Source organism: Octodon degus, unplaced genomic scaffold, assembly GCF_000260255.1.
Source record: "Octodon degus isolate 3935 unplaced genomic scaffold, OctDeg1.0 scaffold00287, whole genome shotgun sequence".
NCBI lineage: Eukaryota > Metazoa > Chordata > Mammalia > Rodentia > Octodontidae > Octodon > Octodon degus.
In genome coordinates, this window is record NW_004524863.1 from 483,182 (window position 1) to 503,690 (window position 20,509).

A 20,509-nucleotide genomic window follows, 5' to 3' on the forward strand; every position below is an offset into this window, starting at 1 on the left:
ATTTAAAATCATTAAGACCGGGGCTGGAGAGATGGCTCAGTGGTCTAAAGCACCTACTTGAAACAAGCTTGGCAAAGCACAGGGACCTCGGTTCCATCCCCGGCAACCACATGCCAGCCAGCCCCGCCCCCTGGTGGGCTGAGCTGGCCACACACACAAACACACAATAAATAAATGTAATAAATAAAAATAAATAAATATTTAAAAAAAATAAAAATAAAAATAAAATCATTAAGACCAGGCTGGCGAGATAGCTCACAGGACTAAATGGCTGCTTAGGCAAGCACACGGACCAGGGTTCCATTCCAGTACCACAGGGCCACCGAGACCAGGAGTGGTGGCGCTCACCTGTAATCCCAGCACTGTGGAGGCTGAAAACAGGAGGATCACTATGAGTCCAAACTTTGTACTAAGACCCTGTACAAAATATGTAAAAAAAAAAAAAAATTAATAAGATAAAATCATTAAGACCAACCCTCCCTCATATATCACAAAACTCTGACCCAGCCAAGGATAGATTTAAAAATCCACATTTACAGACACAGGAGTTAATTTTGTAGCTAAGGAAAACCTTGATTTCAAGTTGCCCAGACCATATTTGGCTAATACTTTAGCACAGATTTAACTGGATGGGTCCTTTGCAAATTAGACACAGAAAAAAGACCTGATCCTAACACATATTAATCCCCTGAGATTATAAACTTGTTCTTGAATAAATCCATACTTTACACAGTGCTACAGACCTCCCAAGTCATCAGTGCATGCTCTGTCCTCATGCCAAAATAGTACTAGTGAAGCAGAGGCAGAATTGGTCCAAAGGTCAAAGTGCAGCTGAGGTTGGTTCTCCAGGCACCTACTCTACAGGCACATTTTCTTCATTACTCAATCAGTTCCTATCAGTGGAAAAGTGCAGAGAAGGAAGAGCTCATTACTGATAATTAAAGTTAATTAAAAGAAATAGGAAATAAAGGAAGCAAATAGCTTCTGGGTACTATTTAGAAACTTCCTAGCATATGGTTTTTTTCTCTTGAACAAATCAGAAAGTTTCAAAAAAAAATAATATGCCAATAAAAAAGGCTATTAGCCTGTTACATTACTCTGAACTAAGTTTGCACTAGGTGTTAAGGTGCTGTGGAGATAGCTCAGTGGCTTAAGTGCCTGCCTGGCAAGGGCAAGGCCCTGGGTTTAATACCCCAAAAAACACAAACAAAATAACTCCCCAATATAGTCGACCTACAGTTCTGCCTCTAGGGCAACACCAAACAGGAGGTGGCATGTTTAAGCCCCCAAATTACACTTGATCTTAGTCAAAAGGCCAAGAAGTGATCCCCAACCTACAGGGAATGGCTACAGAAGGGAAAAAAACAGAAACAAGGTCATTCCATCTGGTGTGAAATCAAATAAACCTCTCCAACCCTAACCACTGCCAAGGAGAACCACACAACACAGGCGTGTGGCTTTAACATTCATCTTCTCATGGTTACTCTTTTTGTGTGTGGTTTTTTTTTTTTTTTTTTTTTTTTTTTTTTTCTTTTGTTTTTTGGTAAGGGTCTACAAGGTGTTCAGGGTCTCACTACTAGATCAGACTCAAAGTGATCCGCCTGTTTACAGCCTCCCAAGAACTGGGATTACAGGCCAGCGCCACCCAGTCTCAACTGTGTCTCAGCGCACCCCGCCGGCATCACAGGTCTGGAGATCAAACTCCTGGCCCATGGCAGGCCCCGGAATCAAACCCCCGGCCCCTGCGCCTGCTTGCAAGCGCTTTAACCGCCGAGCTATTTGGCTGGCCCTCATGGTTACTCTTGATGGTTCATTTTAATGCAAAAATAAAAATAGATTATGTGATACAGCCAGAGCTGCCTCAAGAGACAATTCCCAGTGCTGTGTCATAGTGCTTCTGCATAAAATATGTCTCCTAGGGATGAGGTCCTTTCTCCTGAGATATTTCAACTCAAAGGAACAACCCTGGCTGTCTTGGATATGCTTTCTAGCTGTGCTACTCCTGTGTTTTGGGTTACCTTTTGCAAGCAGGTCCTAATTTATTAGTCTTAGTTTTCACATCTCCAAAATAAGACTAATTGCTTTGCAGGTCTCTGATAAGGAGAAATAAACTAAGTTGGTTTAGCACAACAGAGGCACACTATATTAGCTATTTACATAATGAGTTCCTACTAAATATAGATGCTTTCAGAGCCTGTGGAGACACAAGGTAAGTTCTCTTAGTTTCAAATGACAAAATTCCTGCGTGTTCTGAATTTTCAAAATTCTGGTACATCATCTCTTTTCTGCTGTGAGGAAGACAAGGGCAAGCAAATGGAACGACCTAAAGTTTGGAAGCAAAGGTTTATAAAACGTTTTCGTGTGCTCTGCCTTATTTTAACGTCTGAACTTTAAGGATAAGAAAACAAGTCCTATGAAGTTACCAAATAAAGGTAGAGAGATAAAACCTGGAACCCAGGAATCCTAACCGCAGCAGGGTGACCCTTCGCCGACCCAAGCGTCATTAAGGCGGTGAGCAGCAGTTTCGGAGTGGGGCTTCCGCGGCCCCCGACCCGGCTCACCACCAGCGTCCGTGACTAGGATGTTTTTGGCCTGGGGCCGTGCTACGCACCAAGTAGCTCTGGAATAAACACATTTGCACCCTTGCTGGAGGCAGCACTCGGCTTCCCACCCAGAACTCCACTGCGCCCACCTCGCCGCGCCCAGGAGCGACCCCGGCCCCAGGGGCCGCGCCGCGGCCAGGCTCCCAACGCACGGCCCACCGCATTGCTCTCATTGGGCCTCCTCACGCTTTCCCGTCCCCAAGTCCTTGTTTCCCCTACGATTGGACCAGGAAACTGTCCATCCTGGTCCTCCCGGGCCCGCCCCCTCTCAGCCCCCCAGACCCCAGCCCAGTTCTGCAGAATCTCGGATGCTGCGGGCCGGGTCCGTACCACGGGCGAATGGGTGCTGGGGAACCGAGAGGGGCCGGCCCCTCCTCCTGCTCCAGCCCCACCCCCAGCCTCGTCTCCGCCCCGCCTCGGCGTTCCCTCGCTCCCCTCGCGCGCACCTGTCTCCCCCGCGACTCCTCCGCCCCTCTCTCCCTCCCTCCCAGCCGGCGCTCAGACGTCCAGGGCGCTCCCGGGCTTGCGCTTCATGAGGGCTCTGCAGCGTGCGCTGAGCCGGGCCGGCAGTCACTGCCGGCGGGCAGGCTGGGGTCCCCCGAGCCGGAGCCCCCTCCTTGGCGGGAGCGTCCGGCAGCACCTCATTGAGGCCGCGGCGCAGGGCAGGGAGAAGCCGCACTGCCAACCGCAGCTCCAGGATCAGTAAGGCTCACGGGACAGGGGCTCCCATTCCCACTGTCGTTCTCTTTAGCTCCCGAGTCCCCCTCCCCAGGAGCGCAACTCGTCTCCCCTCTCCTGGCTCACTAGTCCGCCATGCCTTTTCCTTTAGATTTGGGGCTTTGGGTCCGCCGCGCTCAGGCGGTAAGGTGCCGCCCGCCCGCTAGGGCGTTTGGGCAGGTCGGTCTCCGAGATGGTGCCTGTCCAAGGTGCGTACTTAACTGGGAACGCAGATGGGCGCCGAGTGTTTCTTGGGGCACGTGTCTGAATGCAGACTTCCGAACATCCTTACCTTTCCTCCCCCGGGTCCTCGGGTGCGTTTTAGAGGATATGTGGGTGTGCAGCACCCTCCGCCTGCTCTGGTCCCAGCGTACTTGGCTCGATTCTGTGTCTGATTCTGCGTGTCCTCAGCGGGTAATGTGTGATGATGTGCGTGTCCCTGGTGCGCAGATACGTGCTTATGTGTTGAGTTCGTGTACCCAGCAGGGTTCCCTAATCTGTAGAATAAGGATGGTTTTCTAATACGGTCTTTGAATGAAAATATTTATAACGGGGGTATTTATAATATGCAATTTGCCATCCACAGCCATCAGAGCTGTTATTATGTATGCTGCTCAGGCATCCTCACTCAAATGGTTCTCTTCTTTGGGCACTTCTTACACCCACGAAGCCAAACTTATTTCTCTCCCACAGCCCAGGAGTACTTAGTTGCCGAGTCCCCCACTCTTCCCTGACAAGATTATTCTTAGCGAGAAACCTGTCCTTGCCAGAGAGCCTGCTAGACACTGTGCAAGTAGCCCCTTCCCTATTGTAGCAGTAACAGGAAATGGGCCACCTCTTTGTCATTGATGTCTACTTGGTGACACTCAGACACATGCCCACCATAAATAAGGGCCCAAACTAACCTAGCACTACCTCACCACCACAGAAGTTCCTGTCCTGAGAGATAGCAGACCAATAAATATTCACAATTATGCTGTACTTTGGCAAGACATGGACCATTTAAAGAATAAGCACTCGCCTTTCTCTTCTAATCTCCACACCACTTCCTCCCAAATATTTACCTTCAAAGAATGAGAAGGTGATAGAGCAAAGGCTTACCTTCCCTCACCTTTTCACCTTCTTTGCAGTGAGGAACTTGAGGTTATCCTTGATTCCCCCATACCTCCATTCATTGGTCAGTTGGTGGAATGTTTGGTTTTTTTTTTTTTCCCCATAATTTCATTGAGAAACAAATAGCAATGAGATAGTTTCAAATCAAATTGGTAGGACAGTTCCAATAATTAACACATTGCATACTCTCTTCCTAGGGTGGAATGTTTTAGGAGAGACCTAGCTTCTTCTGTCTGTTGCCGCTTATGTTCCAGAGGACTTCTTTAGAAGACTTTGGAGCACTAGGGCATTGCTCCCTGACAGAGGGGTTGACAGCACTGGTGGTTCTGGGTTATGGATGTATGGTACCATGAGGGAGGGCTTTCTGTGTTTGTGGGCGGGGGAGGGCTGCACAAATTACTTGTAATATGTGTTTTTTAAAAATATTTAACTTTATTTGTATTTCTGATTTTTGTTCTTGTTTTGTTTTCAGACAGAGTCTGGCTATGTAGCCCAGGCTGGCCTCAAACTCGCAGCAATCCTCTTGCCTCAGCCTCCCGAGTGCACCATGCTCAGCTTCTTCTTGTTGTTACTACATATCTTGTTTTTCTTTTAAAAATCAGAACTACAGCTGGACGTGGTGGCACATGGCTGTAATCCTAGCTCTCAAGGGGCTGAGGCAGAAGGAGTGCCACAAGTTTAAGGCCAGCCTGGGCTACATAGTGAGTTCAAGACCAGCCTGAATTACAGAGTGAGACCCTATTTCAAAAAAAAAAAAAAACTAACTAAAAAGCCCAGTATCAAGAAGAAATTAGGGGGCTGAGAATATAGTTCAGTGGTAAGAGGTTTGCTTAACTTACTTTACACAAGGCCCTGGAAAGATACCAATATTGGAAATAACCAATTAAGATTGTGACATATCTCTCTACATAGATCCTATATGTATGTATACACACATCATTCAACAAAACGGGAGTATAATATATATAATATTCAGTGAACTATATTTTTCCATTTATGAACAGCTCTTTTGAGATAAGGTCCCACTAAATTGCCCAGGCTGGGCTCCAGTTTGCAGTTCTGCCAGGCATAGTGGTGTGCATCTGTAATCCCAGCACTCAAGAGGCTAAAGCAGGAGGATGGATGTGAGCCCACGGCCAGCCTGGCCTATACAGTGAAACCTTGTCTCAAAAAAACCCAGAACTTGCAGTCCTTCTCTCTCAGCCTCCAGGAGTGAGGTATGCACCACCATACCCAGCTTGTGAACAGTTTTAATACCACTGAATGTGTATTTTTGACACTTTCACTTTCCTTTTCTTCAGAACTAGGGACTGAACCTAAAACTTTGTGCCTAGTATGCAAGCATTCTACCACTGAGCTACATCTTTTTTTTTTTTAAGACAGGGTCTTTAACTTGCCCTCCAACTTGTACTACTCCTGCCTCAGCAACCACTCATTTGATAGATACTCAAAATTATTTCTTAAGAGTAAATTTCTAAGGGACCAAGGAGATGGCTCAGTGGAATATGTGCTTCCCTGGCAAGCGCAAGGGCCTGAGTTCAATCCCCGGTTCCACAAAAAAAAAAAGAGTAAATTTCTAGGGGGACCACCCGCTCAGCCCCCTTTCTGTCCTTCTCTTGGACAGAAGCTTTCTTTCCCCCAATAAATATATTCTGCTCATAACTAACAAATAAATAAAAAAGTAAATTTCTAGGAAAGTTTGCTCCCCAAAGATATTTAAAGTCATTCATAACTTGCATAGCTTTCTGAAGTTACATTATGCATGAAAACTGTTATTACTTTACCATTTTTTAAATTTTTTTTTTTTTTTTTTTTTTTTTTTGGCAGTACCAGGGATTGAACTCAGGACCCTGTGCTTGCCAGGCAAGCACTTATTCTACTGAGCTATCTCCCCAGCCCACTTTACCTTTTTTTTTTTTTAATACAAATGGGATATACCACACATAGTGCTCTGCACCTTGCTTTTCCCTTCACATTTTATTCACGGTCAATCCATCTCTCAGGCAAAGGGTCTGCAATTGTTTAAAGGCTTCTGAGTCATCTTAAGGTGGTATTGTTCCCTGTCTTCCATCAGTTTCCATGTACAGACACTTACCTTCAAAGTGTTGCTACAGATTTCCTCTTTTTTTTTTTAATTTTATTTATTTATTTTGTGTGTGTGTGTGTGTGTGTGTGTGGCCAGCTCAGCCCACCAGGGGGCGGGGCTGGCTGGCATGTGGTGCTGGGGATTGAACCGCGGTCCCTGTGCTTTGCTTAGCTAGTTCTAAGTAGGTGCTTTAGACCACTGAGCCATCTCACCAGCTCCAGATTTCCTCTTGTGTTACCCCTTGGGTAGCCTTTTCCCTCTGCTACTCCTTATGGGTACTAGCATTATTATGACAACTGGATTACTCCAGAAATAGGATTCTCTCTCACAGTATTTCTCATGAGCGCCTACACACGTGCCTAGTCTATGCCAAGCCTCTTCAGTCTTTTTATTTTTTAGAATGTGTTCTTCTTTTTTTTATTTTTAAGACAGGATCTTGCTAATGCAGTTGAGGCTGGCCTTGAACCCACTTTGTAGCCCAAGCTGGTCTTGTACCTGCAATGATACTCGTACCTCAGCCTCCTGAGTTCTGGGATTATAAGCATGTGCTACCATGCCTGGCTATTAGAGTATTGTTTCAGTAGATTAAATACAGTCATATGGTTCAAATTCAAAATGTAGAAAAGATATATATTGAAAAACTTCCTATCTCTTTTTCCATGCACCTAGCATCTCAGATGAATCAGTTTTACCCATTCCTTATACATCCTTCCAGAAATATTTTGTGTCAAATAAGCAGCACATATATATTTTTTTCTCTTGTAAATATATAAATAGTTCTATACTGCATATGCTGGTTTTGGGTTTTTTTTTTAAAGTTTTCTTTATTTGTGTGTGTGTGTGTGTGTGTGTGTGTGTGGCCAGCTCAACCCACCAGGGGGCGGGGCGGGCTGGCATGTGGTGCTGGGGGATTGAACCACGGTCCCTGTGCTTTGCTAAGCTTGTTCTAAGTAGGTGCTTCAGACCACTGAGCCATCTCACCAGCCCATTTATTGTTTTGAGATAGGATATTGCTATTAGTTCAGACTGGCTTGAACTCAGTATGTAGCCCAGGCTGGCCTTGAGCTTGAAGCAATCCTGCCTCTGCTTCTCGAATGCTAGGATTACAGGCATGTCCCACCATGTCCAGCCAGTATAATTAATTATTAGTATTGCATCTTAGAGCACAATACTTAAATCAGTCTCTGTCTCTGTCTCTGTCTCTCTTTTGTCGGTCTTTTTGAGACAGGGTCTCATTATGCATTTGAGTCTAGACTTGAGCTCATTTTGTAGCCCAGACTGGCCTTGAACTTCCAATGATCCTTGTGCCTCAGCCTCCTAAGTGCTGGGATTATAGGCATGTGTCACTATGCTGGGCTCAAATTTCTTTTGCATTGCATAACATTCCATTATGTGAATATACTGTATCACCTAGTAATGCACATTTAGGTCATTTCTAATCTTTTTCTTTCTCTCTGTACCAAGACTTGAGCTCAGAACTTAGTGATTGCCAGGCAGGTACTGTGCCAACGAGCTATAGCCCCAGCCCCCAATCTTACTATTTCTAACAGTGCAATGGACAACTGAATATATTACTAGATGTGTAAGTATACCTGCAAGATAAATTCCTGAAAGTCAAAGTGTTGGATCAAAGAGTTTTTAAGAGTCTTGATCTCAACTAGTTGTCATATCTAGAAATGATCTGATAAAATAATTCTTCTAACTCTGTTAATATTAATAGAATTCTATAAAACCAAGAAGTATTTTGGTGTTTTAGGTTTTAGATATAAGAAGCCAGTGAGAAGGATATTTTAGAACACAGGGACCTCCCTAGCAATGACATTTGATGACCTACTTGGTCCTAGGGAATGCTGGAAGGACAGTGTATAAAACACAAAGACCTAAAAGTAGAGCCAAAGAGAATCTTCTCACACTAAGATGACATGGGTCATATCAGCAGCATAAGCAAAATCTGAAGGTTTGGGGAAGCTGTCACACAGTTGGTGACACTGGATCTGGAGGTGAAAGAGAAGAAAGTCATTCCATACCAAAGTTATAGCATAAGCAAAGTCCAGGAAGCCTCCTAGTGTATAGCCCAATTTTAGAGCCATCTGTTACTTCAGTTGTAACTGAAGTATGGGAGAATGCTGGGGAACAGGAAGAGAAAGTAGCCTTGAACACTACACCAAGAAATAAGACAGGCTGGAGAGATGGCTCAGTAGAATAAGCGCTTCCCTGGCAAGTGCACGGGCCTGAGTTCAACCCCAGCTCCACTAAAATCAATCAATCAATCAATCAATCAGAGCAAGAAGTGTTGCATGTAAAAAAATAATAATAATAAAATAAATAAAAGCTTATTCTGTAGGTCTTATGGAGCTATCAGGGCCTCATCCATCCTAGGCAAATGTTCTACCATTAAGCCATATTCCCAGGCCTTTTTAAATTATTTTGAGACAAGTTCTAAATTGCCCAGGCTGGCCTTGAATTTGTGATCCTGCCACCTCAGCCTCTCATATAACTGGGTTTAGGTGTGTACTACCATGCCTGTTACCACAAAGTTTTAATCTAAAGAAAACTGAATTTTAGATAACTGGCACATTGTAAAGATGCATCGGAAGTTCAGAGAGTACAGTGTCAACTAGGTACTAATGATAAATCAGCAGGATTTACTAAGCATGTCCTTTGTTTTTCATGGAATATGATGTTAAGCATCATATCACCTGTGAGAAGTAGTCATTGATATCTTTTTTGTGTGTGTATTTTAGGAAAGGGTCTACAGGGTGTTCAGGGTCTCACTACTAGATTGGACTCCTAGTGATCAGTCTGTTTGCAGCCTCCCAAGAGCTGGGATTATAGGTGTGTGCCACCACACCCAGTCTCAATTGCCGTCTCCGCTCTGGGGGCAGGGCTGGCATGGCAGGCCCAGAGATCCCCCACCCCTGCGCCTGCTTTAATCCACAGAGCTATTTGGCTGGCCCTAAAGTTATTTTTTCTTTTTTTTTTTTTTTTTTTTTGAGGAACCAGGGATTGAACTCAGGCCCTTGCACTTGCCAGGCAAGCGCTTATTCTGAGTTATCTCTCTGACCCCATTACCCATTTTTTAAAATGTATTTTGTACAGGGTCTCACTACACAGATTGGATTTGTAGTGATCCTCCTGTTTTTAGCATCCCAAGCACTGGGATTGCAGGTGTGTGCCACCATACAGTCTTTTTTTTTTTTTTTTTTTAATTTATTTATTTATTTATTTATTTGTGTGTGTGTGTGTGTGTGTGTGGCCAGCTCAGCCCACCAGGGGGCGGGGCTGGCTGGCATGTGGTGCTGGGGGATTGAACTGTGGTCCCTGTGCTTTGCTAAGTTTGTTCTAAGTAGGTGCTTTAGACCACTGAGCCATCTCACCAGCCCACCATACAGTCTTAATATCCTTTTTTTTTTTTGGTATTTAGGGCAGAGTCTACAGGGTCTCACTGTGTAGATCGGTAGTGATCCTCCTGTTTACAGCCTCCTAAGTGCTGGGATTACAGGCGCATGCTACCACACCTCAGTGTACCCAGGGGCAGGGCCAGCATGGCAGGCCTGTGATCAAACTCCCGGCCTCTGTGTCTGCCTAAGCAGATGCTTTAATCTGCTGAGCTATTTGGCTGGCCCCTTTAATATCCATTTTTTACAGAAGTGGATTCAACAATATTAAATGACTGCCCCAAGATAGCTATTAAGGAGCAAACTGAGGTTCTATTTTACCATATTTATTACACAGGGAGAAAGGAGAAAAGAGGATAAATCTTTTTTTTTTTGAACCAGAGATTGAACTCAGGCCCTTGTGCTTGCCAGGCAAGCGCTTATTCAGCCACCTCCCCAGCCCCAATAAATCTTAAGTATTGCTGTGCACATGCCTATAATCCCAGCCTGGGCAACTTTTCAAGACCCTGTCTGAAAGAAAAGAAAAGAAAGAGAGAGAGAAAGAAAGAAAGGAGAAAGGAAGGAAGGAAGGAAGGAAGGAAGGAAGGAAGGAAGGAGAAAGAAAGAAAGAAAGAAAGAAAGAAAGAAAGAAAGAAAGAAAGAAAGAAGCACTAGGGATATCATTAGTGAGAAGGGCCTGGGTTCCATCCTGGGAACTAAATAATTGCAAGGGTAGATTAAATGCTTCAGGGAGGAAGCATAGAAAAAAAGACATTCAACTAATTATAAGCCCTTGTTCAAGGTGGAGAGCAAGAAGCAGTTCTCAGGCTCCTGCCCTTCTCCCCTATCTCTGTCCCTAAACAGTGATGCATCGCAAAGTGGCATGCTGTCCCGCCTCGGTGACTTGCTTTTCTACACTATTGCTGAGGGCCAGGAACGAATTCCTATCCACAAGTTCACTACAGTAAGTTCTCTTCCTGTTCTGAGTTCTCATCCACTAGGACTGCAACAAAGGGGGAAGTAGAAGAGAAGTTGGACAAGTTCAGGGCTGCTAATGTGTGGCTACAGGAGGATAAAGAATACAGATTAGGGCCGGGGAGATGGCTCAGTGGAATAAGCGCTTCCCTGGCAAGCGCAAGGGCCTGAGTTCAATCCCCGGTTCCGCAAAAAAGATTAAAAAAAAAAAGAAGAATACAGATTAGTAACAGATGCCTCAGGGCCAGGAGATGAGACTCTTATGAAAAAGGAGGAAACCCTTGTCACCCCTCAAAGCTGCTGCATTCTCTTTCTCCCTAATCTCCAAACCCATTCATTCCATCTAAGATAGTCATTGGAGTTGAAAGAATGAAATATTTATTGGGAAAAAAATTTAATTACTGTCCTTGCATGATTTTTCCTGGCCTCTTCTTCCCCTAAGGCACTGAAAGCCACTGGACTGCAGACATCAGATCCCCGACTCCGGGACTGCATGAGCGAAATGTACCGCATGGTCCAAGAGTCCAGCACTGGTGGTCTCTTGGACCGAGATCTCTTCCAAAAGTGAGGGCACAGTGGCACTTCTCTCAAAATTGCTCAGTGGACACAGACTATGGGGGAGGGGTTCTTGGGGATTATACAGTTCAGCCTTTCATTTGTTGTATTATCCATTATACAAATAATACATGAATACTCATTATAAAAGTTCAAATATAGAAATACATTCTCCTTTCCTCCTCCATCCAGTCCTAGCCCCCTTTACTAGAAATTAGCAATGTTAACAGATTAATGGGTCTCACCTCAATAATGTCCTGTATTTTCATGTACATATCTGACTATATGGAAATATGCCTAGTATTATCTCCCCATGTCATGACAACACCTCATTTTGGAAGCGAAGAAACTTCAAACCTAAAAAGATAAATTGCCTTGCCAAAAGTCAGGCATCTCTTGGTCCCAAACCAGAAGTCCATTCACAGCCTTTTTTATTCCCAACTTCCATGGCTCAAGGGAGTCCCAGCTGCATCTCTCCAGCCCCTAATGTGATCGTGTCTGGGATCCAGGTGTGTGAGCAGCAACATTGTGCTCCTGACCCAGGCATTCCGGAAGAAGTTTGTCATTCCTGATTTTGAGGAGTTCACAGCTCATGTGGATCATATCTTTGAAGATTCCAAAGAGCTCACTGGAGGCAAAGTGAGAGCCAAGGGAATAAGGGAGGGGCAGGGGCACTGGGCCAGATAGATATTGCTTCTCAGAGACTTCCTGGGGCTGGGAATCCAATGGATGAATGAGACATGAGACAAAAAAAACCTCTAAGAATGGGAATATGACTTCATGTGCTTCTATATAGGTGATTCCTAGAGCAGGTAAGGGAACAATTGGAAACAACTGGCATAGTCAACTGAGTCTTCTGGGTAAATAAGCCTAAGAAGGAAAAAGGGAAGTCAACCACATAGTCTTGTCTTTTTTTTTTTTTTTTTCTTCTTTTCCTTTCTTTCTTCCTTTCTTTCTCCTTCTAGCTTTCCATAGGATTTACTAACATCCCAACGGCATTTGGGCTACATAGATTGTCCCCTAGGACTTAAAGCTTGTATATTTCTGGGACCACTAGGCAGAAAGGAGCCTATCTGCCATGCAAGAGATAGAATCATAGCTTTTATCTGAAAGATTTTCTTGACCTGAACCTCAGCATTATTCTTTTCCATATCCACCTCCTTGTTCTCTACCCACTCATGCCAGGTAGCGGCGTACATCCCTCAGCTGGCCAAGTCAAACCCAGACCTGTGGGGTGTCTCCCTGTGCACTGTGGATGGTCAGCGGTGAGATACTGGGCAAGAGGATGGGAAGGCAGGGCACAAAGGGTGGAACAAAGGCCAACCTCTTTCCTGGCCCCTCTCTGCCTCCAGGCACTCTGTGGGCCACACTAAGATCCCCTTCTGCCTGCAGTCCTGTGTGAAGCCTCTCACCTACGCCATCTCCATAAGCACTCTAGGTACTGACTACGTGCACAAGTTTGTGGGCAAGGAGCCCAGTGGCCTGCGCTATAACACACTCTCCCTCAATGAGGAAGGTGAGCAGCCCTGGGACTCAAACCCAACTCACATCTGCAGTCTCTTCCACATATCTACCCCCTTCCTCAGACTTCTGTTTCTTTGCTTTGCCCCTATTCAAGGACTAATCCTGTCTGGCCCTACTTGGCTTCTTGAGATCAGACCATAATAGGGTGTAGAGATTTTGTTTCTCCTAATTAGTCCTGCCATTCCTTTATCCCCCAGCAAAGAAATCCTTCTTGGGAAGGCTGTAACAACACTGTGGCCAGTGGCTGATAAGACTCTTGGTGATTTGTATTTCCCCAGGAATCCCCCATAACCCCATGGTCAATGCTGGTGCCATTGTCGTCAGCTCCCTGATCAAGGTCAGTGCCACCCTATCCTTCTTTTTTTTTTTTTTTTGCGGTACCGGGGATTGAACTCAGGACCTTGTGCTTGCCAGGCAAGCACTTATTCGACTGAGCTATCTTCCCGGCCCCACCCTATCCTTCTAAAAAGTACTGTTCTCTAAGTCCCCTTGTCCCAGTATTCCTCATAGCTATTCAGCTTTCCAGGGAGACAACTGAAGTCTTGATTCTTCTGACGGTTCTCAAGAAGCAGGGGAGATGGGGCCAGGGAGATAGCTCAGTTGAATAATCACTTGCCTGGCAAGCTCAAGGGCCTGAGTTCAATCCCCGGCTCTGCCAAAAAAAAAGAAAAAGCACATAGGCACACAGCAGGGGCCCAAATTTTATATGGAGGATGTTAGTGAGTGAGAACTGACTGCTACCTCCCCTATTCTTATCCCCTACTGTTACCTGCCCCCACCTGTGAGTCTGGAGCTCAAAGCCTCCTCCCCTGTAGTGAAGTGAGCAGATCCTGACCCTTGCCTAGGACTAAGGGCTCAATGCCAGAGGCAGGGGGAGGACAGCACCATTAGGCACTGATTGGCCACTTCTGGGTGAGAGACACATGGAGAGGAGGTGAATGGCCAGACCAGGGCAGTTATTCACGTCACCTGGAGCTGTGAGTTGGCCTTGAACAAAGGTGTCAGATAGGGCTCTTCAGCTGTAGGTCTCCCAGGGCTTGAGCAAGAATCTGGGAACAGCATGGGCAGTAACACTCTGGAGCCAATCACAGCCCCTTGTGGGGAAGGTGGTGTTAGGAACCCTCCTCCAGGGTATCTGGTATCAGAGTCCCTGTGCTGTTGACGCTATAGATGACATGTACAGGAAGCAAGAGTCTGGGGGGAAGGGGGAGGAGGAGGGGAGAGACGAGGTTAAACCTCTCATGTTCTGAGATGGCTGTATCTACAGCCCTGTATCTGGCACCTGGCTCATCCCACACACATCCTCAGTCAACCATATTAGACATGATTCTCAGATAAAATCTCTAGCCTCGATGCTGGGAGTGTAATTCACTGGCAGAGTGTTTGCCTAGTATGGGTGAGGCCTTTGTTCAATCCCAAGCATGACCAAAACACCCTTCAGCTTCACTGAATACTAAAGTCTTCAGCAGACACCCTCATCCCATTTCTGCCACTCCATCCAATCTTGGAGACTATCTGGAGTCAGGAGTGCTAGGGTAAGGCTCTACCAGGAGGTACAAGAAATGTGATGGGAATCAGGACTATGGATGGGACTTGGAACCAGAACTGGAGTCAGGAAAATGAAAGTGGGAATCAGGAAAGAGGATTCAGACAGCAGTGGTAAGGCCGATTGAAGGGGTGAGGGTATCTAGCTTCTCATTCCATAATAAAAGTCAAAGTCAGTTGTTAAGATCAGCAGATACACATGATGCAAGCTCTCAGTTGCTTAAAAAGAAAAACTTCACCAGAGCATGATGATGAATCTCTGTGACCTTAGCTACATCGGGGGGATCTAGGCCAAAAACTCCAGACCAGCCTGGGCAATACAGCAAGACACTGTCTCAGAAAAACATAGACAAAAGCAAGGTCACTGTAAAATGTACCATTTCCAGTAGCTAGTCTAACACTTTTAACTCCACTGGGTCCTTCTGACCCCTCCCTGTCATCCTACTAGGCTTGGAATACTGACATCATTCTCTTCTCTACAGATGGATTGTAACAAAGCAGAGAAGTTTGATTTTGTAAGTTCCTCTGCTACTCACCTCCTGCCTGCATTTCACCATAGCATGCCGTCCTCTCCACCTGTCCTGAATGCCTGGCTCTAAGCCTGCTCCTGGGTGCATCTGCCCATGCCAGAAGCCTTATGTCCACAGGAGTGGGAATCTGCTGGCCTCAGAGATGAAAGCTTCTCGCATGCCTGCTCTCCTGGATGAAGCTGGTTCAGGAGGGCTGGTCATCTGGGATGTGCTTAGTAGGGGTCTTTAGTCTAGCAGCACCTCCTTTCCCCCTCTTCTCTTCCAGGTGTTGCAGTATCTGAACAAAATGGCTGGAAATGAATATATGGGTTTCAGCAATGCCACGTAAGGCCCTGTTCAGAGGGTTGGCTGAATGCACTGTGGTGTCGTGTGTATATGTGAACACAGAATTGAGGCGGGGAGGCATGGGAGAGAGTGAACGCATTTGAATCTTGGGAGGAAGACATTCCAGGGATGCTGGCTATAATTGTACACACCTATAATGCCAGCACTCAGCAGGCTGAGGCAAGTTTGCTGCAAGCTCAAGGCCAGCCTGAACTATGTACCAAGATCCTGTCTCAAAAGGGGGGGGGGGCTCCTTCATTGGCAGTGTTTATTTTGTGAAATAATTTTTAATTAGTAGATATGAAACAAGAGAGGCAGTATGATTGTTTATGCCTAAATTCTTGCCTACCAGTGTTGGTAGACTAGATAGCTCTAGGTTTTGATTTGTATGTTTTTTTTTTTAATTTTATTTACATTTTACCACAAAACTGTGTGGAGTGTTTGCTCAGGTTCAGAAGTTTCCTTTACTGTTACTGTGCAAAGTAAACAAAGGACCAATTGCACTTGACCTGTGTGCAGCCCTGTCTCTGTAGAGATATATCTCCCCTTCTCCCCACATCTACCTCAAATGTCAATCACTAAATTGGGTACTTGCTTCAGATTCCAGTCTGAGAAGGAGACGGGAGATCGGAATTATGCCATTGGCTATTATCTCAAGGAAAAGAAGGTAACTGAAAGAGAACAGCAGAGAAAGTACCTGGGAATTCTGCTGGTGGTAGAAGGGCAACAGGGACTGTGGGCTTGAGCTGAGACCACGACAGTGTGCGAGGGGCTGTTGTGGTCTGAAAGGAATGCTCTCCCTTCTTCCTTGCAGTGCTTTCCTAAAGGGGTGGACATGATGGCTGCTCTTGATCTCTACTTCCAGGTAAGCAATCACTCTCAGGACCAAGAGAACAGGACAGACAAGACTGCCTTCCCGGCTCACACAAGGAACACCAGGGAGTTCACCAGCTTAGATCTGCTGAGAGATCTAAGCGCCAAGAACACTGTTTTACACTGTGCGCTGGGTTCATATCCACACTGCACCTGCACCCCTCCCCTGTCTCCTCAGCTGTGCTCCGTGGAGGTCACCTGTGAATCAGGCAGTGTCATGGCAGCCACCCTTGCCAATGGCGGGATCTGTCCCATCACAGGCGAGAGCGTGCTGAGTGCTGAAGCAGTGCGGAACACCCTCAGCCTCATGCATTCCTGTGGCATGTATGACTTCTCTGGACAGTTTGCTTTCCATGTGAGTGCTTTGGGTTCTGCTCTTCATCTGCCCTGTGCCTAGAGCCAAGAAGAAAGGACCCTGCACACTGAAGATTCAGAGGAGGAGATCAATTTCTGCTAGCCAGGCAACTAAGATAAAAGCCCTTAGGGGAAGCTGTCAAACACCACGTTCCTCCAATCCACAGACAATGTGATGGTGCAGCTTTGAAATGCTTTTGCATAATCCTTAATGCGACTATCTCTGAGTCTCAGATTTCAAGTCTAAGGAAAGGCTTTTCTTTTGGTATGCTAGCCAAGCACTCTACCCAAGCTTACATACACCCCCTAGGAGAGGTTTCTCTGATGCCTTGTCTCAAGTGGGCCCCCTTCTACTTCTATTCACAGCACCCTAGTTTTTTATAATTACCTTTGTCTTCTTATATTTGTGCATTTATTACCTCTCCTACCATCAGCAAGTAACTTAAATGAAATTTGTCCTACTTCTAAGCACAGCAGCCACCACCAAATGCTGTTACTAGCTCAGTAAACATTTCCTAACTATCAGTGAATGGAGTGGGGAAGGGTGCCATTAAGAAGCTAATTAATTGTCCTACCAATTTGGTTTGAAAAAAAAAAAGCTAATTAATAACAAAAAAGTTGAGGTGGGCTGTGGCCTTGCCAGTATGGTCACTTAGAATAGCCTGCTTTATTTTCCTAGATTTGTGGGACTCTCAACTCATCCTCAGCTTCAAATTTGTTCCCCAGGTGGGCCTGCCAGCCAAGTCAGCTGTATCAGGAGCCATCCTCCTGGTAGTACCCAATGTCATGGGAATGATGTGTCTGTCCCCACCATTGGACAAGGTGGGGAACAGCCAGAGGGGGATCAACTTCTGCCAGGTAAGGTGCTCTGCATAAAGTATTTCCTATTTTTTTTTAAAATTTTTTATTTATGTGTGTGTGTGTGTGTGTGTGTGTGTGTGTGTGTGTGTGGTCAGCTCAGCCCACCAGGGGGCGGGGCTGGCTGGCATGTGGTGCTGGGGATTGAACCGCGGTCCCTGTGCTTTGCTAAGCTTGTTCCAAGTAGGTGCTTTAGACCACTGAGCCATCTCTCCAGCTCCTTTCCTATTTTTTAGTTAAGCAGTTTATTTAAGTTTATTGGGGCCGGGGAGATGGCTCAGTAGGATAAGCACTTGACTGGCAAACGCAAGGATCTGAGTTCAATCCCCGGTTCCGCCAAAAAAAAAAAAAAAAAAAAAAAAAAAAAAAGTTTATTTAACAGTTTCTACTTTAAGTAAATAAAGTAATTTTGAGCTCCAAGTTCAAGAAACAATATTTTTGGGTTACAATTCTAGAAGTTGGTGTCTCTTTTTAACTTCCACAACTATGACAACCTACGGCACTGTGCTCGGAAATTAGACCCACGGCGTGAAGGGGGAGAAGTTCGGGTAAGGGATTTTAAAGATATTTCAGAATACAACACTCGACATTTTGGCAATACCTTCGGCTTAGGATCCATGGGGTAAAGTCTGAGAGCAGAGCTGGGAATCAAGTAGATTCAAAGCCACAATCTGAGGTGGGTGTAATTTCTGTTCTAGAACAAGACAGTGGTGAACCTGTTATTTGCTGCCTATAGTGGAGACGTTTCAGCTCTTCGAAGGTAATTCTACTGTGACCAAATGTACAAAATAAGAACTCCTGGACAAAACTCTTACTAGGAGGCAACATAGCAAAACAGTTAATGCTTCATCTGAGGCTTAGCCAGAATGGACACAGACTGCATTTATATATGATTATTTTATTTATTTTTTTGTGGAACTGGGGATTGAACTCAGGCCCTTGCACTTGCTGGCGAAGCACTTATTCCACTGAGCCATCTCCCCAGCCCCTTATATATGATTGGTTTTTTTTATTTTTTGGTGGAACCAGGGATTGAACTCAGGCCCTTGCACTTGCCAGGCAAGCGCTTATTCCACTGAACCATCTCCCCGGCCCCTTATATGATTGTTTTTAAAAATTGCCTACCATATAAGAACTTAATGGCAGTCACTTTTACTAACTTCAATTCCTAAGGACCGCAGAGACTCTGCCTCAAGAGATTACCAACATCAACAAAATGTCACTGGTCGAGGTGGTACACACCTATCATACCAGCACTTGGGGGCCGGGGTGATGGCTTGGTGGAATAAGCACTTCCCTGACAAGTGCAAGGGCCTGAGTTCAATTCCCAGTTCCGCAAAACAAAACAAAACAAAACAAAAACCCGGGGGCTGGTGAGATGGCTCAGTGGTCTAAAGCACCTACGTAGAACAAGCTTAGCAAAGCACAGGGACCATGGTTCAATCCCCCAGCACCACATGCCAGCCAGCCCCGCCCCCTGGTGGGCTGAGCTGGCCACACACACACACACAATAAATAAATGTAATAAATAAAAAATAAAAAATAAAAAAAAAAACCAACACTCAAGAGGCTGAGGTAGAACCACCAGGAGTTTGAGGCCAGCCTGGGCTATATCATAATATCCGGTCTCAAAAACGAACAAAAAATTGTGCCAGATAGTAATGTCTTTGGAGGCATCACATTCTCATCTCTCTGTCATGAGAATAAGTCTTAACTTGATAAAGAACACAAACTAGACAAGGCTTACAGTTCTTGCCATAGACTATTTTGCTTTTTCTGACCCTACTTCAGAAAGGACACTAGTGATTATAAACTGATGTAAGTAACCCTACCACTTTCCGCTACCCTCAGGTTTGCCTTGTCAGCTATGAATATGGAACAGAAAGACTATGACTCCCGCACAGCTCTGCATGTTGCTGCAGCTGAAGGTACCTGAAGGTTCCAAGTGGGGAAGCAAAGCAGATGGCTTTTGTCTACCTTTGAGAGTACCCTCATGTTCTCAAAGTTAAAAGGCAACTAGTTTTGTCCAGATGTCCTGAAGCGCTGGCAGCTAGATTATTTATTATTGGGTGCTGGCAGGGAGCAAAACGGGAAGATGGTTCTTTTCCCTTCTTGGTACACTCCAGCTGCCAAGGGTCTGAACAAAGGGCTCTGAACCTATACCCACTTATTTTCCTTCAGGCCACATTGAAGTTGTTAAATTTCTGATCGAGGCTTGCAAAGTGAACCCTTTTGTGAAGGACAGGTGAGTAGGACTCATCTAAGAGGGCAAAGTGGCACAGCTTCTCCACACTGCCCCGCATCACCACACACATGTACACAGCCGTGGTACTCTCCACAGCTTCTTCGCCTGATAATGATCGTTGTCCTTCATAGGTGGGGCAACATTCCCCTGGATGATGCTGTGCAATTCAACCACCTGGAGGTAGTCAAACTGCTTCAAGATTACCAGGACTCCTACATACTCTCTGAATCTCAGGCTGAGGAAGCGGCTGAGGCCCTGTCCAAAGAGAACCTAGAAAGCATGGTGTGAGCACAGGTCGAGGACAAGAAAAAGCATGAGCTGGCCATATACTTAGCTCATAAACATCAAAATACTATGTAAGGCTGCTTCAGTGAGGACCAAGAAAGTCATTTGGTGACATAGGACAGTCATTTTTGTGTCAGATACCCTAATCCTTCAGCAGACAGAAAACAGGACCTGAAGGACACCTGCAATAGAGCTATCTATAGAGACTTCAAGGTATGGCCTAATGGGCTGGCCCACTCAAAACTGCCCCAGGTCTTCACCCTCTCTTCCTCTTGCTGAAGAAACCACCAGACCAGAGAGATATTTCAGTGAAGGAACTCTACTATGAACACATGTATAACACAAAATAAGAGAAACAGGGGCCTGTGCACTTGGCTTTAGTAGTCTAGAGAGATCTGTCCCTTTGGCCAGGACATGCTGCTGCTATTGCTAAAAAAATTTTACAGACAGATAAAAGTATTTTGCGCTCAAATAAAATTTAATTACACAAATTACTATTTTTGCTAAATTCATCTTTCTCCCCTAGGGGTATTCAGCTTCATCAC

General features: G+C 45.4%; 1 protein-coding gene and 1 long non-coding RNA gene across 2 annotated transcripts; one reads left to right on the top strand and one right to left on the bottom strand.

The window, feature by feature from the left end:
- Window positions 1-383: 383 nt before the first annotated feature.
- On the bottom strand, window positions 384-2,683 carry LOC111814287. The gene is made up of 3 exons (XR_002819313.1): window positions 2,612-2,683; window positions 744-893; window positions 384-417 (listed from the first exon to the last, which is right to left on the bottom strand). It is a non-coding gene; the product is annotated as an uncharacterized LOC111814287 (long non-coding RNA).
- Window positions 2,684-3,326: 643 nt separating this feature from the next.
- Window positions 3,327-20,458, top strand: Gls2 (glutaminase 2). Its single transcript, XM_012512898.2, has 18 exons — window positions 3,327-3,529; window positions 10,761-10,860; window positions 11,314-11,435; window positions 11,936-12,065; window positions 12,612-12,691; window positions 12,779-12,942; window positions 13,229-13,287; window positions 14,978-15,010; window positions 15,291-15,349; window positions 15,950-16,016; window positions 16,164-16,214; window positions 16,401-16,577; window positions 17,303-17,434; window positions 17,890-17,982; window positions 18,133-18,194; window positions 19,286-19,362; window positions 19,616-19,679; window positions 19,811-20,458. The coding sequence occupies exons 1-18, from the start codon at window positions 3,417-3,419 to the stop codon at window positions 19,965-19,967; spliced, it is 1,740 nt and encodes a 579-aa protein (XP_012368352.1). The 5' UTR covers window positions 3,327-3,416; the 3' UTR covers window positions 19,968-20,458.
- Window positions 20,459-20,509: the final 51 nt, after the last annotated feature.